This window comes from Echinops telfairi, unplaced genomic scaffold (genome assembly GCF_000313985.2).
Source record: "Echinops telfairi isolate 266 unplaced genomic scaffold, ASM31398v2 ScPeMD7_7;HRSCAF=31, whole genome shotgun sequence".
Lineage (NCBI taxonomy): Eukaryota > Metazoa > Chordata > Mammalia > Afrosoricida > Tenrecidae > Echinops > Echinops telfairi.
In genome coordinates, this window is record NW_022103904.1 from 3,688,322 (window position 1) to 3,702,916 (window position 14,595).

General features: G+C 42.6%; 1 protein-coding gene across 1 annotated transcript in view; it reads left to right on the forward strand.

Moving 5' to 3' along the window:
* The first annotated feature begins 1,204 nt into the window (after nucleotides 1-1,204).
* Nucleotides 1,205-14,595, forward strand: part of EPDR1 (ependymin related 1) — a 32,966-nt gene continuing 19,575 nt past the window's right edge. The window contains exon 1 of the mRNA XM_004708157.4: nucleotides 1,205-1,729. Within this exon, the coding sequence (XP_004708214.4) occupies nucleotides 1,437-1,729 (293 nt within the window). The 5' untranslated portion in view covers nucleotides 1,205-1,436. The remainder of the gene's footprint in view (nucleotides 1,730-14,595) is intronic.

Genomic DNA, 14,595 nt, shown 5'->3' on the forward strand with positions numbered 1-14,595 from the left:
CAATAGGCCTCACTGCCCTTGGTCTCACTCACAAAGTACTGAAGATGGCTTTTAAGACCCTTAATGATCTGGTCCCACATGGCCCTTAGGCCTCACCCTAGAATGCCCACTTTGTCTTGTCTCCATATCCTGTGTCCAGGGACTCTCCCTCCCCCTTTCCCCTGCCTCCTCCTGATTCGTTCTTGAAACTCAGCTCAAGTGAAAAGGCGTGGAAAACAAGGACTTGTGTTTAATATTCTTTGTTCCCTTCTTGATTCAGTGTTACAGATCCTAAAATGACAAACATAGCACGAGCTTTCACTTTCTGCTTGAAGAAGTGAAGCTCTCAGACACAGAAACCTCTCAAAGTAAACTCAGTGCCATTAAGCTCATGCTGACTCATAGCGACTATAGAACAAGGTAGAACTGCCCCTGTGGGTTTCCGAGACTGTAACGCTCTTTACCAGAGTAAGGAAACCTCATCCTCCTTCCACATAAACTGTAGGCTCCTGGTATTACCAAGACACAGAGGAGAGGAGCAGTGTCTTGGGAGTACAGCTTTTTTAAAAAAAATCATTTTATTGGGGGCTCTTACAACTCATCACAATCCATACTTCCATCAATTGTATCACTCACATTTGTACATATGTTGCCATCATCATTTTCAAAACATTTTCTATCTACTTGAGCCCTTGGTATCAGCTCCTCGTTTTTCCCCCTCCTTCATGAATTGTTGATAATTTATAAAAATCGTTTTCCTGTCGTCTTCTACCGATCCCTGCCTCCCTTCACCCACTTTTCTGTTGTTTGTCCCCCTGGGTGGGGGGGTTATAAGCCGATCATATAACCCTTTCTGGTAGGGAGTGCCGCTTTGAGGACTTGTGGGTTTCAGAGTTCTATGCCCTTCCCCTATCTTGGGGTGGAGGCTGGGAAGTGGCCATAATGAATGGTTGGTATCATTTCTTCAGGATCGCGTCCTGCTTCCACTTTCAATTGGCACGCAGAACACTGCAAGTTTGGGAAGAGGGCACAGACAGCACAGCAGCGCTGCTTTCTCAACCCGGACCTTGAAATTTTCGCCCATTGTGTGAATACCTGCTCAACACTGCAGTTCATGGGCAAACGCCGCCCTTCTCAGCACTCCCCTCGCCGCCCCTTTAAAACTCCGTGCCCTTCAGAATGCAAGGGGCATCCTTGCCACTGCACTTCCTGTTGGCAGCAGAGAGTACACACAGAAGCTATTGCAGGCAGCAGCCAAGGCAGAAATAGCTTCCAGGCGATTCAGTGGAGCTTCCCGAACTGCAGTCCCGGCAGGCGCTGGGCCTCGGGTGTCCTGATCCCCATAGCTGCCAGGGCACCGCTGGCACCGGAATCCACTGGGCCCAAACTGTGCGGTGAGCCCAGGGCGGAGGCCACCCAAGCCGGGGCTTCATTAGGGTTCCAAGAGCGAGCCCAAGATGCGAGCTGACACTGGCCTCTGCGTGGCCCGGGGGTCCCTGGCGGCCTGGCTGCTGGGTGGCCTCTGGATCTGGACGCTCGGCGGCCTTGGCCAGCTGGGGGCGGCATGGCCTGGAGCCGGGGGCTCCCCAGGAGTGCCGCAGCCTTGTCAGGCGCCACAGCAGTGGGAGGGGCGCCAGGTGCTGTACATGCAGAGCAGCGGCCGCAACAACCGTGCGCTGGTCTCCTACGATGCGCTCAACCAGCGGGTCAGGGTGCTGGACGAGAGGAAGGCGCTCATCCCCTGCAAGAGGTACGCACGCACGCACCCACGGGGAACCCCGGTTGGGGAGGGCGGGGGTTGCAGGCAGGGGGCGCGGGGATCTGGGTCCCTTTCCAGCCCCTGCGCTACCAGTGGGTGTCCGGGTGCCTCCCAGCTCCACCCTGCTCCCAAAGAAGCTTGAGTAGTCGCATAGGGCAGCTGGGTCAGGCGCTAGGGAGGAGAACTTAGCTCACTGAGGGTGGCCAGCTGGCGGCCCTGGGTGGGACAGTGACCTCAAGGACCTCAGAAATAAAGGTGGCTTGGTAGGGCGTTCCCACTGGAGGCCCGCTGGCCGGGCATGCTGAGTCAGGCAGCTGCAGCCAGAGCCCCCTTCAGGTAGGGCGTGTCTCATCCACTATCTTGTCTCTTCCAGGACCAACTGCCAGGGAGGCACGCTGTTTTTTGGGGTTTTTTTGAGACTCTAAGTGTGTGTACATTCGCATGTTAAAATAATACAACACCCAAGGTGTGGGAAATCGATAAAGGGAAAATAGAGTACTCACAAACCCATCATCACCCTGTTACAACTGTTAACGTTTTGGTCTACTCTCTTAAAGTTTTACAAGCAAGGTTTACACACTGTGAACAAAAAGCATACGCATGGATTTCCTGTCTCTGTTTCATTGAACATGGTCCCTCACATGCTGTTATTTCCAAGTTCATGAAGCTGACCCCTTACCCATTTTTAATGACTGCATGGCTATTAGATAGATGGGGTTGTGATACTTTCTTTTTTAACTGTCTGGTCTGATAATTCATCTTTGCTGGCTTCTTATGACAGGGACACCCTCTTGTGCCTGACCTGATTAGGATCTGAATTCTATTCTGGGATCACCGCGTGTCTCTTTCACCACACTGCAGTATTTTCTGTGTATTCTGCTCAGAGTTATGTTGGTCACTCTCTTTATGGTATTTGCATCATTCTGGGATGTGATATGCATGCCCATGGTGGATGGCTCCAATGACAAGTAAATGCTGTGGTCAAAGGGCCCCATTCAAATTTCTAGAACAAAGCAAATCTTGATAATATCATTCCATCTAATAGCCTCTGTTGAAGTATTAGGCAGCTTGAAGAAAGTATGAATACAAGGAACTTTCTAAAGCATAGATTGAAGAGTGTAAGATCATGAAAGCCACCCATAGGTGCTCAGGAAGCACTAAGGAGTAGGGTCCTCTGGATGGACTCTGAATATGTGCATGGCTTCAGTTAATCCTTGAAGAGCATTGTCATAATATTAACTGTCAACACCTGAGTGCATTTTATATATAAGGCTTGGTGCTGAGGACTTTATGCACACTGTACCATTTAGTTTGCACAGCACAACAAAAACGTTTGATGTATTAATTTTGTATTAAAAATAATGTATTTTTTATAGATATTGAGTCAGTGACTGAGGAACATTGAACAGCATTCCCAGTGCATTCTCACACAGTTGGAATTTGAGGGAGCTAGGCTTATTTGACACCTGTGATACCTAACACTCATACCCACTCATGCGTTCCTGCATCTACTCATTCAAGAAGCATCTATTCAGATCAGGCTCTGTGTGTGCACAAGTGGGCCGCGGGGCTCAGGAAGGTCATAATGGAGAGGTCGTTGTTAGTTATCATCATGTTGGCTTCAACTCATGGCTATCCCATGAGCCATCAGAAAAAAATGCTCCCCAATCCTTTACCACCGACAACATTGGCTGGGGATCAGACAGCGTTTTGTTGTGATTCATAGGATTACCATTGCCTAACTGGAATTATATTCCTAAGCCTTTCCCACTAGTCTGCCTTAGTCTGGAAGCTCAGCTGAAACCTGCCCAGTCTCATAGCAACATGCAAGCCACAATACGACAAACTGAAAGACAGGTGATGGTTGCATATGAGGTGCATTGGCTGGGAATCAAACCTCAGTCTCCAGCATGGGAGGCCAGAATTCTACCGCCGAATCACCGATACACCTAATTAACCAACCTCTATACAATGGGATGAAGGGTGAGCTGGGAGGTGATGAGAGTATCTTTGTGATGGGCACTCAATCCAAGCTTCTTGGAAGGTGTGTCCCAGAGCACCTGATTGAATTGACCAGAGCAAGTGTTGAGGGAAGGATTGTCCAGGAGGTTGTGGGTGTCTCCTTGGCCTGCATGTGTGCCATCTTGGAGAGTAAAGACATTCTGAGTATGTCCTGAGAACCACAGGCCAGTCATTTTTAGGCTTTTTAAACAGTGAAATGCTGTGGCTGACCTATACATATGAAAGTCATCAAAATCCATGGTGCAGAATAGAGGAAACAAAGTGGAAGCAAAAACATGACTTAGGAGACTTGTGGAAAAACAGGTTGTAGCAATGGAAATAGTGAGAAGGGACTCATTTCAATGAGTTCTTGAGCTGGCATAGGGACCAGAACTCTCAAATCCTAGGCTATTTTCTCCCTGTAGACAGACATATGTGGGGAGCCATATTATAATCAGGAGATTGTTGAACTAGTAAAATGTTGGACAATTCAAATTCACTGAACAGACATCTAATGATTTCCCACTGGAGGCTAGACAGTATGCTCGTGTTTATCATGACTAAGATAGGTCAAATCAGGGTTTTGTCTCATGGTACTAAACTAGGATACAGTGCATGCATCTTTACATTAGAATCCCCTTTGATTACACATTGGGCTGCTTTCTGAAAGTTCTGCAGTTTGAAACCACCACCTGCTCCCCAGGAGAAAGATGGGGCTTTCTACTCCAGTAGAGAGTTACAGTCTCAAAAATTTATAAGGGCAGTTCTATCCTGTCCTATGGGGTCGCTGTGAGCTGGCATCGACTCAGTGGCAGTGAGTTTGGAGTTTGCATGCTGCACCAACTCCATTGGACAGCACTCATTCCACCCTGAACATAACCACCCTCCTTTTTCTATGACTCCGTGATTGATTAATATAGTCTATAGATATGTACATTATACTTTTGGGGGGTCATAGCTGCACCCTGCTGGCCTAGAATCTCTTTTGTCCCCTTATAGTGATTTCTCATTTCTCTGTCCTAATGAATTAAGTGTTGGTTTTACAGTTTAACTTTTAAAAGTAAATTTTATTCCTCTTCTTTCTAATGTCTTGGCGAGATTCTGACTCACAATCCCATCTCTGGCCCAAAGCCAAATGTAGAAAAGAATGGTTTGGATATAAATTCATTTTTAAGCTCTTTGAGTCATTGGATCAAATTCAAAAACTTTTTTCAGGTATTAGCAATTTGGCTCAGAAACCAGGTATTATTAGAGGAAAATGTGGATGGGTTGTCTCTTCATATTTATTAGTAAGTTGAGAACTAAGCTTTAGAATTGGATCAACTTCTTAAGATTGTAATTTTGCACCCTGATAGTTATGGAAAATCCCACTGATAGTTACTGTAGAATGACTAGGATTTTCCAGGCTCACTTTCCCCTGAGATGATGAAAATGATTTTTTAAAAAAACTTTATAAGCTTCAGATAAGACAAGTCTTAGCAGAGAATGGGAAATATTAGTAATTGATACTATTTTGTTTTCAACTGTCTTTCCTGACTCTTTGATTAAAGTCAGAAGTTCTACTTTTGGAAGACTGAAGAAAAAACAGGAAGATTAATTTCACATTTCAGTCAACATGTTGACCTTTATGGGAGAAACATTGAGAAGCGTGGCTAGTGAGACCTCATTCTGCTTACTGTGGACATGTTATCAGGAGAAATCAAGCCCTGGGAAAGGACATCATACTTAGTAAAAGGTCAGCAAATAAAGAGGAAAACCTTCAGCTAGATGGACTGACACAGTGATGGCAACAGTGGGCTCAAACACAACTACCTTTTCCTTATAGATTGGGAAAGGTGCTTCAAAAATGGAATTAAGATACTGGAATTTTCCCAGGACTTTTTTTGAAACATCCCTCATCTAAAACCTAAAATCTCCATGAGCTGGAAACCACTGGCGGACACTCACTAATAAATAACCATGTAGATGCTGCGTGAACTCGGTCTGGTCACCACTGACTGACTAATCCTGCTTACAAAACGGTAGAGAAGGTGCTGTAACTAATAAAACTGTGGTTGTAGAGTGAGCAGAGATGAAGAGAATTTGCATTTGTAAATTTGAGGTCACATCTTGTAAATCTAGCCAATCCTATGTATTTGGGAATTTTAATTTGTACACATTAAGAGGTGGAAAATATTTTAAGTAGCGGGTAGATTCTTATTTAAGTTCTAACTAATGCCCGTCACAATTTTACTATAGGATATTATATCTATACAGAATTGCATTTCTAGTGGATTGGCTGGGCCAGTTAAATTTAAGACAGAGAAGGCAATTCGGAAGGTTTGACAACTGTTTGGTTTAAATTTGTTTGTTTGTTTGTTTGATCTCAAAGGGGAATTCTTGAATTTCTGTAAGTACATAGGAAGATCGCAATGGTTTATTTTGAAGAAGTGAAAAGAAAATTGAAAACTGCATTGGTGAGAAAAAGGTCAAGGACGTGGCATTGAACGATTGGTTTCTATCACAACTCTTTTGAGGGTAGCAAGGACTTTCCTATGAGAAATCATTTTCCTTTTTCTGGTAAACTCCTTATTGTGAATTGGGTGACAGCTTACAGAGAAAGACAATTTGCCATTCAACCATTCATATACAGTTTTTGGTAATGCTATTGATTGCAATCCCCATAATGTAACATCGCTTATCCTATGTTCTTCCTGTCTTTCCCATTTCGATTACGCCTTCCTTCCTATGCCTTCTTGATTTTGATCTTGAATGAATGCTGCCCTTTTTATCTCAAATATTTGGTTATTCTAAGGTGTGTATATTTTCCTAGCATTATTGTTTCCCTTATAGACCTGCCTACTGTTTGTCTGAAAATTGAGCCATACGGGTGAGTTAACTTCCAGACTTGAAAGGTGTCCTAAAGCTGTAGTGTTGGAAATTCCACCAGTCTCAGTCTAACAATAAAGGCTGGTCTCTTTTATGTTAGTATCACCACCGATAGTTGAGGTGCTGGTTAAAGGAGAGGCTCTAGGTGATCGTATGTTTGATATTTTCCAGCAGTTTTGATAGGATGACAAGTATAGGGAAGCTGGTTGGCTGGTTCTCCTTACAATGGAAAGTGTGACTAAGGAGAGGATGGTCTCAGAACCTCAGAAGTGCACCTCAAGTGCCGACTAACAGACTGAAAAGCTTCCCCCTGTGCTACAAAGGAGAGCCTTCTCTCCTCTAGTAATAGAGCTGACATTGCTGAGAACCAGGTCCAGAGTCTTATTATGTGAGTGGCTGAATTACAACATCAGCTGAATTGCAGATCTAGAGCAGTGTCTGGTACTAAGGTAAGGGCATTGATAGGAAAAAGTTGGGACCCTGAAACATGGGATGGGAACATATGGGCTGACGATCCAGAATAGGAGGATATTGAGCCCCTAGAAATGATTGAGCCACCCCACTCTTGGTACCAATTATGTTAGACAGGATTCTCTAAAGAAACAAAACCAGGACACTAATAATTTTATATATATTTGCATAGATAGATAACATAAGAAATAAAGCCGTCCAAATGGCTCAGTGCAATTAACTCCCATGAGACAGTTGTGAGACATTGGCAGTCCTTCAAATTTTGAGGGCTGCTTGATAGTCCTCTGTAGAGCAATTCAGGCTATCCGGGCACAGGCAGCAAACAGCAAGGCAGGTTAACAACAGTCAGCCAGATGACAGAGTCCGATAGTCCCCAGCTCAAGAGATGTATATTCCAGTAGTGTGGCGAAGCAGGTCTTGAAGGAACTTCAAATTACAGCAACATAGTTCATAGGTTAGGTGTCCCACAGGTAGTGTAGCTTGAAAATTGAGGCACAGAACAAGCAAGGCAGCCACACACTGGCCCAATGATCAAAGAGCAAGAGACAAGAAAGGCGAGGCTCACCGATCCTTTTAGCTCTCTGCCCTTCAATTAATCCCACATGGGTTCATTGGCCATGTTGGCACAGTAAACCTTAACTATCCCACAAAGCATTGCTGTTTCCCTGATAGACCTGCCTATTGTTTGCCTGAAAATTGAGCCATGGGGGTGAGTTAACTTCCAGACTTGAAAAGTGACCTTAAGCTATACCTTGAGGATTCCACCAATCTCAGGCCAACAATAAAGCCTGGTCTCTTTCGTGCTTTTGAATTTTGCTCAAAGTTTTCCTTCCATTCTATACAGGACCTTCCATTGTGATCACTTTTAGAGCTGTGGTAGCATGACACCATCTAGTTCTTCACCATCTCAGGGCAATGGAGACTGACTTTTGCATGGTCCACTAGGCCATTGGGATAATTGTTTCCATAGAGCTCTGATTTTACTGGCCAACACATTTTTGTTGTTGTTGTTGCCTCAAATGTTAGACTTTTTTCTGGATATATTTGACCTGCTGATTCCCAAATTGGCACCTGTTTTCCCCTATCAGTTTTAGTTTTTGAGGTATACAACCTATGCCACATACCACTCTTCACTCTGCTTGTCCATAAAAAAATGCAGGATAGTTAAATGCAGTATGAACTAGCCTGAGTTAGAGTTAGAGTTATATGAAATATTTAAGTCAAGTCTACATTGACTCAGCGGCAGTGAGTTTGGTTATACCTCACATGATGTCCTCTGATCCAAAGATCTATTTGAACTGTTCAAATTACATGAACTTGGAATTTTCTCCAAGTATCATTTCACCTTTATTAGGAACTGAATAGCAGGAAGTTCAAATCTGTTATTAAAAGGGACCAGAAATAAGTTACTGTACAATAAATATGGAATCCTTGTGACAGAGTGCCTTTGTAGTACCCAACTTGTAGTCTCTGTATATATTATATAACCTTCTATACTAAAAAGAAAAACCCACTGTCGTTTAATTGATTGTAGCTCATGATGACCCTATAGGACAGAGAAAAATTGCCCCTTCAGGTTTCCACACATTCAAATCTTTTAAAAACTGCAAAGGGACTAGTGGATTTGAACCTCTAACCTTATGATTAGCTGCTCAATTCATAACCAATTTGCCACCATGGTCCATAAACAGTTGCCCATGGAAGTCCCGTTACATTTACTTCTTTTCTTAATACTTTTTTTGTCTTATCCTGTATTTTGTGGGTCTGAAATCCTCTCATATTTAAAACTAGGAGATAAATTAATAAGCTAATTGCTGAAAATATAGTGAAACACTGTAAATAAGAAACTAGAACTGATGTGGTCTATCCAATGCACATTTATGAATCTGTGCCCCAAATAACCCCAGGAACTGGCCTAAAAACCAAGGCAACCAAGAAATTTTTTTTATCAGACTGTGTTTTCTCTATTCTACTTCACTCTGAACAGGAAGAGACCAATAGTTGTGTGTTAGACCATGCTCCTTAAGATCCTCGTTACTTCTCACCAGAACAGGTGTCCTGTGATAGATTTTATGTCAACTTGATGTACCTGTGTGAAGGTAGTGATGGAGGTCAATTTACCAGTCAGGTCACGGACTTATGACACCTCCTTAGGGTGTGGCCTTTTTATGAGAGATGCTATGGAAACCGTCTCTTTCTTGCCCTTCTTTCTACTTGACTGGGTCCTGTGCCACAAGTCCACCCTGGGAGCTGTTAGTTCCCTGCCAACCTTGGATCCATGCAACATTGCATCCATTGACCTGTGATTTCTCAGATTCCCGCTTAGCCTTCCTGCTTCATCTGTCAGCAGATGAAGGGTCTACAGTTAGTATCTGATGCATAGACTCAGCTGAGCTTCTTTCTTGATTTCAAAATTTTTCATGATATAAAATTCCATTTTATGCATATATGAGTCACGGGTTTTATTTCTCTAGAAAACTCCAACTAATTCATGTCTTATGAGAATTTCATTGGGGAATTTTATACACCTCTGCACTGTCCCCGCTGCTCACAGCTCTGTTCTTGCCCTTTAGTCTTCTTATTGCTCCCCAAACTATTAAAAAACATGTTTGGGTTCCTCAAGATTCTCAAATTCCTGTGTTGATGTGGTGTAAATAAAAAAATTTCGAATTCTCCATGGAAGGAGTAGACATGGGAACACTGCCTTCAAAAGTGTAGAGACCTAGGATAGAGGATGTGCCCATAAATGATAGCTTCATATTTTGGTGTTTTGGTTTAATAAAGGTTTTAACAATGATTTTGTGGCAATACTTTTATATTTACCCTCATGCAACATGATTAAACATTGCCAAGTCTTGTGCCATACCCATAATTGTGGGCATGTTTGAGTCTATTGTTGAGCTATTGTGGCACTCCATCTTATTTAGGAAACTCATCAAGGTATCTACACTGATACCTCCAATTCTAATTCAGTACTAAAAATTCTCATCTTCTCCCTTACATTTTTGTAATTCCTTCCCAGCCAGCAGTGGGGAACTACGGACTTTCATTATTCAGTTGTCATAGATAACTGAGCTTCCATGATGTCCCTACTGTCTGGATACCCATCTCACCCCCCTTGGATTCTCATACCTTGTTCCAGGACTGCTCTGCATTGATACCATCTTCACTCTCCTTGGGCTCCCCTCTCTAGGCCATGCCAAGCAGAAGCCTACTTTGCACAGCCCTACCTAATGGCTTCAGTCTAAATTGTCACCAAGAGAAAGGAGAGGCTGGGTTACCTTTATATATATATATTCATACCCATATACATATGTACATACATATACATATTTATGGTTAGATCTCTTAGAATATTTAACACAATAAAGGTTTATTTTAAACCCTCAATGTGAATCTTGGGAGATCAGAGTTGTAAATATAATATGAAGTCCTCCACAATTTTATTTTATTTTGGAAGGTCATGGGTTTAACATGGATCAAAATTTCAAGAGAATAACTCTTCTTGTGTCTATACTGCTTCTTCTCATTTTTTAATGGCTAGAGCTAGCATTTTCTTTTATACCTGTGGGATTCTGAGTGTTTGTGAGTTCTTAACCCTCAAAGAACAAACTAGGTTGATTTTCAATACTGAGTTTATCTTCAATAAAAAGATTTTCTTGGATGTACATAAAGCTTGCTTTAAGAATCTTAACCCAATAGGTCTATGGACTGTGTGTTTCAGAGAGTGATCCTGGAATGGAGAGGTGGAAAGAGGCAGTAATAAGGGTAGTGAACCAAAGAAGTGACAAAGAAGGTCAGCTAAAGAGAGGAAGGATGCTGCTAGGCTATGGGCCTAATGTATAAATGGAAGCCAGAGGTCATTCCCACACTGCTTTGAAAAGAGTTTCACTCCTCTCCAATAACCTTGAACTGTTCTTTCTTGATTCTGACCTTAAAGATGGTTAGAGGTGGTCAAGGGAAAAGTGCCCAAGGATCTGAAAATGTTCCACAAATTAGTGGTTTGTTTTTCCTGGAATAAATGCAACAGTTTCATATTTCTCATTTCCAGTAAAAATGTTCAATTCTCCTTTTAGAGTTTATTTTATTTTACCCGTTTCTAAAGAACATATTTCTTGATCTTGCTATCTAACACCTCATTCTGCTCTTCCATTTAAAGTAAATCATTGCTAATTCTAGATTCTGTATTCAAAGGCTATCCTGAACCCACTTTAGCCACCATCTGACCACCAGAACGGAAACTGCACTGGTCAAGAGCAATGAGCTTCACATTCCTAATCAACCGATCTTCTTCTTTTATTTAATCAGCCCTAATTTAACTGTTGGTCATGTTTCCCCATCTTCATATCTCTCCTTCAGCTGGCTTTCAGGGCACTACACTCCTCTGATTTAATTTATTCCTATCTCATGCATTTCTTTGCCTTCTAAGTCTCCTTGGCTATTTCTCCTTTTCTCTTGAAACAATAGTAGTGGGATGTTCCAGGGCTCTGGCTTTCCATTCTGTCACTTTCTCTTCTGTCAATCCTCACTCTCCTGGGGATCTCATGAAGGCCATGGCTTTAAATATCATTTCTTCACTGAAGATTCCAAATGTGCATCTCCAGACCTCACCTCAGTGCTGAATCTGGACGCATATCCAGTTGCTTATTTGATCATTCATTTGGGTGTCTAACGCTGTTATCTATCATTGAGTTGACCTTCAACTCATGGTGACCCCATGCACCATGGAACAAAATGTTGCAGCTGTCACCCCTACAATCAGTTGCAGCTAGGACCAGTATGATCTATAATGGTGGTTTTTCCGCTAGAAGCCACGCTGAAACCTGTTCAACATCTTGGTAATACTTAGTCCTCCATTGACAGATGGGTGATAGTCCTATATAAAATGCATTGGTCAAGGATTGAACCCCGGGTGGTTATGGCTTGGGTTGTGTCCAAAAAATAATATGTACTGTAGATTTAGTTTCTTTGCTTTTAGTTACAATTCCAGTTGGGAATGGGTTGTCTTTATTATGTTAATGAAGAAGGCTTGGTGTAGGATGCATCTTCAGCTGTTTTCTTTTGATATCGCAAACAAACAAACTAGCAAGCAATTGGTGATGGCGAAGATTGATGCTCAGTCATATGACTATCTGCCCCCTTCATTTAGATTACAGCAAGACAAGTCAGCCTACTACTGTGCTCTGAACTTTCCAACGCTTCTCCGTCTCTTTCAGAGTAAATGATTTTTCAGGGACACATGCTAAGAATCTCATTTCTCAACCACCTTTGACCTCACTCTAACCTTGATACTCCTCCAATACACTACGTATAGTTAGCTTCCTAGTATTTTCATGTTATTCACTCTTCTTGGGAAGTCTTTCCTCCAGAAAGCCACATGGTCTTCTTCCAGTGTCACTCTGTCACTTATAACACCTCTCTTAACCACTCTATTTTAGACTTTATTCCCCTTTAATAATCCATGCTGCCTTATCTTTCAAGGCACCTACTACTATCTAACACACTTTATGTGGGTCATGGTGGGACTGGGCATTATTTTACTCTTTTGTGCATGGGGTCACCATGAATTAAAGATATTGGTGAGTTAGTGTAGTCTTGCCTTTCATTCATGCTTGATTCTTGGCCAATGAACTTCATGCCCAGCTGCCATTTGTCTATGAGGGGAGTCTTCACATTGCTGTGATGTTGAACGGGTTTCAGTAGAGTTTCACAAAGAGGAGATGACATGGATGCCACATCTGAACTTGTCCTGCTTCCACAGAGAGAGAGAGACTCCCAGCCTACACCATCCCAAGGCCCAGTTGTCACAAAGCAGAGGTCGCACATGCTGACACCAACCGTCCCTCCACAGAACTACACTTCTCTCTGGATCTGATAATCTAGTACAATGGCCACAGAGAAAATACTCGTACTTATGGGATTTAGTGGGGGAAGTTAACAGGTTACCACAATCCAGGATCAAGGAACATGAATGATACCCAATTAATGATTTTGTCCACAGCAGCTCCTCTGGCCTCAGCTTTTAGTCAAGTATCTCTCTGGTCCTCAGCCTCCCATTCAAGTGGCCACTTGGCCTCTGCTTCTGTAAGCCAGGAAGCCTGCCGGTCACTCTGCCTGGAGGTCTCCATGGGAGGGCCCCTCTGATCTGCTGCTTCTGGTGCCTCTGCCTCTCAAGGCAGGGGTCTGACACTCTCATGAACTGCACCTGTGACTAGTCTGTCGCTATGGCCCCAGGATGTTCTCTCTCTGCCTTGGAGATGGCTCATTCTTCAATGCTCAGTGGCATGGCAAACCCAACGAATCCCTTCGATTAGTGCTTCACGGACCCTGCTTGCATGGTGCTACCCAATCATTTGGTGGGAGCTACCGTGATAATGGATAGGAAAGCCACAAGTGTAGTATATTTCCCTTCACCACACCTGGCTAAGAAAGCCTGGTGAGCGACTTGCAGAAAGCAGCCAGTGAGAACTCTATGAATCTCAACAGTCTAATTTTTAATCCATCATGGCGATGACACAAGGCCAAGCATTGTTTCATTTTGTTGTGCATGGGGCACCCAGAGTTGAGGGCAAACTCGTGACAACAGTTAACAAAAACAATAATGCTGTGAATAATTCTTCTAAGTCTGTTCCTCAACACCCACCCCGGTAGCCCTCCATCAAATTAGGGTCTCCATTGTATTTAATTTCTCTTTATTGCGGTGCCTCCAGCAACTTAGAACAGGACCTGATTAAATTGTTAATGATTTCATGAAGAATGAGTATTAAGAGTAACATATTCATTATAGAAGAATATCTGCAATACAGATTAACAAAGAGAAAAAGTAAAAATATTCATAACTTTCCAAGTGATAAAGGAAACTTTCGTTAATATATACTATATGTCCTAGGAGAGTTCTAAATATACAATAAATTACTATAGTACATGCTATATTTTATAAAAGGCTTCTTTTCCCACAAAGCCCTTTTCCCACATATATTGCATGAGTCCATCCCTGCCGATTATTAGTCTACTTCTGTAGTCTTTGATGTGGAACAAAGATGAGATTCTGTGCTCCCTTAAAGATTTACAGTCTCAGAATCCCTATATCTGGTGGCTCAGAGTCTTCAAGGATCCCTGGTGTTAAATGGATTTCTTCTTGGGCTGCTAACTGCAAGGTCAGCAGTTCAAACCCACTAAGCTGCTCCTCTGGAGAAAGATGGGACTGTAAAGTGTTACAGTCTCAGAAATCCACAGGGAAGTTCTACTCTCACCTCTAGGATATTTTTGAATCAAAATTGAGTGAGTTTGAGATTGTTATGAGGCAGCATGGGCTTAATAGCAGTGGATTCGGTTTTGAGTTGTGTTATTCTAGCTAAAAGAACAAATTTGTTTATGCGACTCCCTATGATGGGACAGTTATGCTTCTCCTCCTGTTTTCCCTAGTACCAATAATGTACGTTGTAAAGTTTTGTATTTGTGTGTGATTATATGAAGAGGATTCAAAAGTTTATGGAAAATTTAATTAAAAGATAATA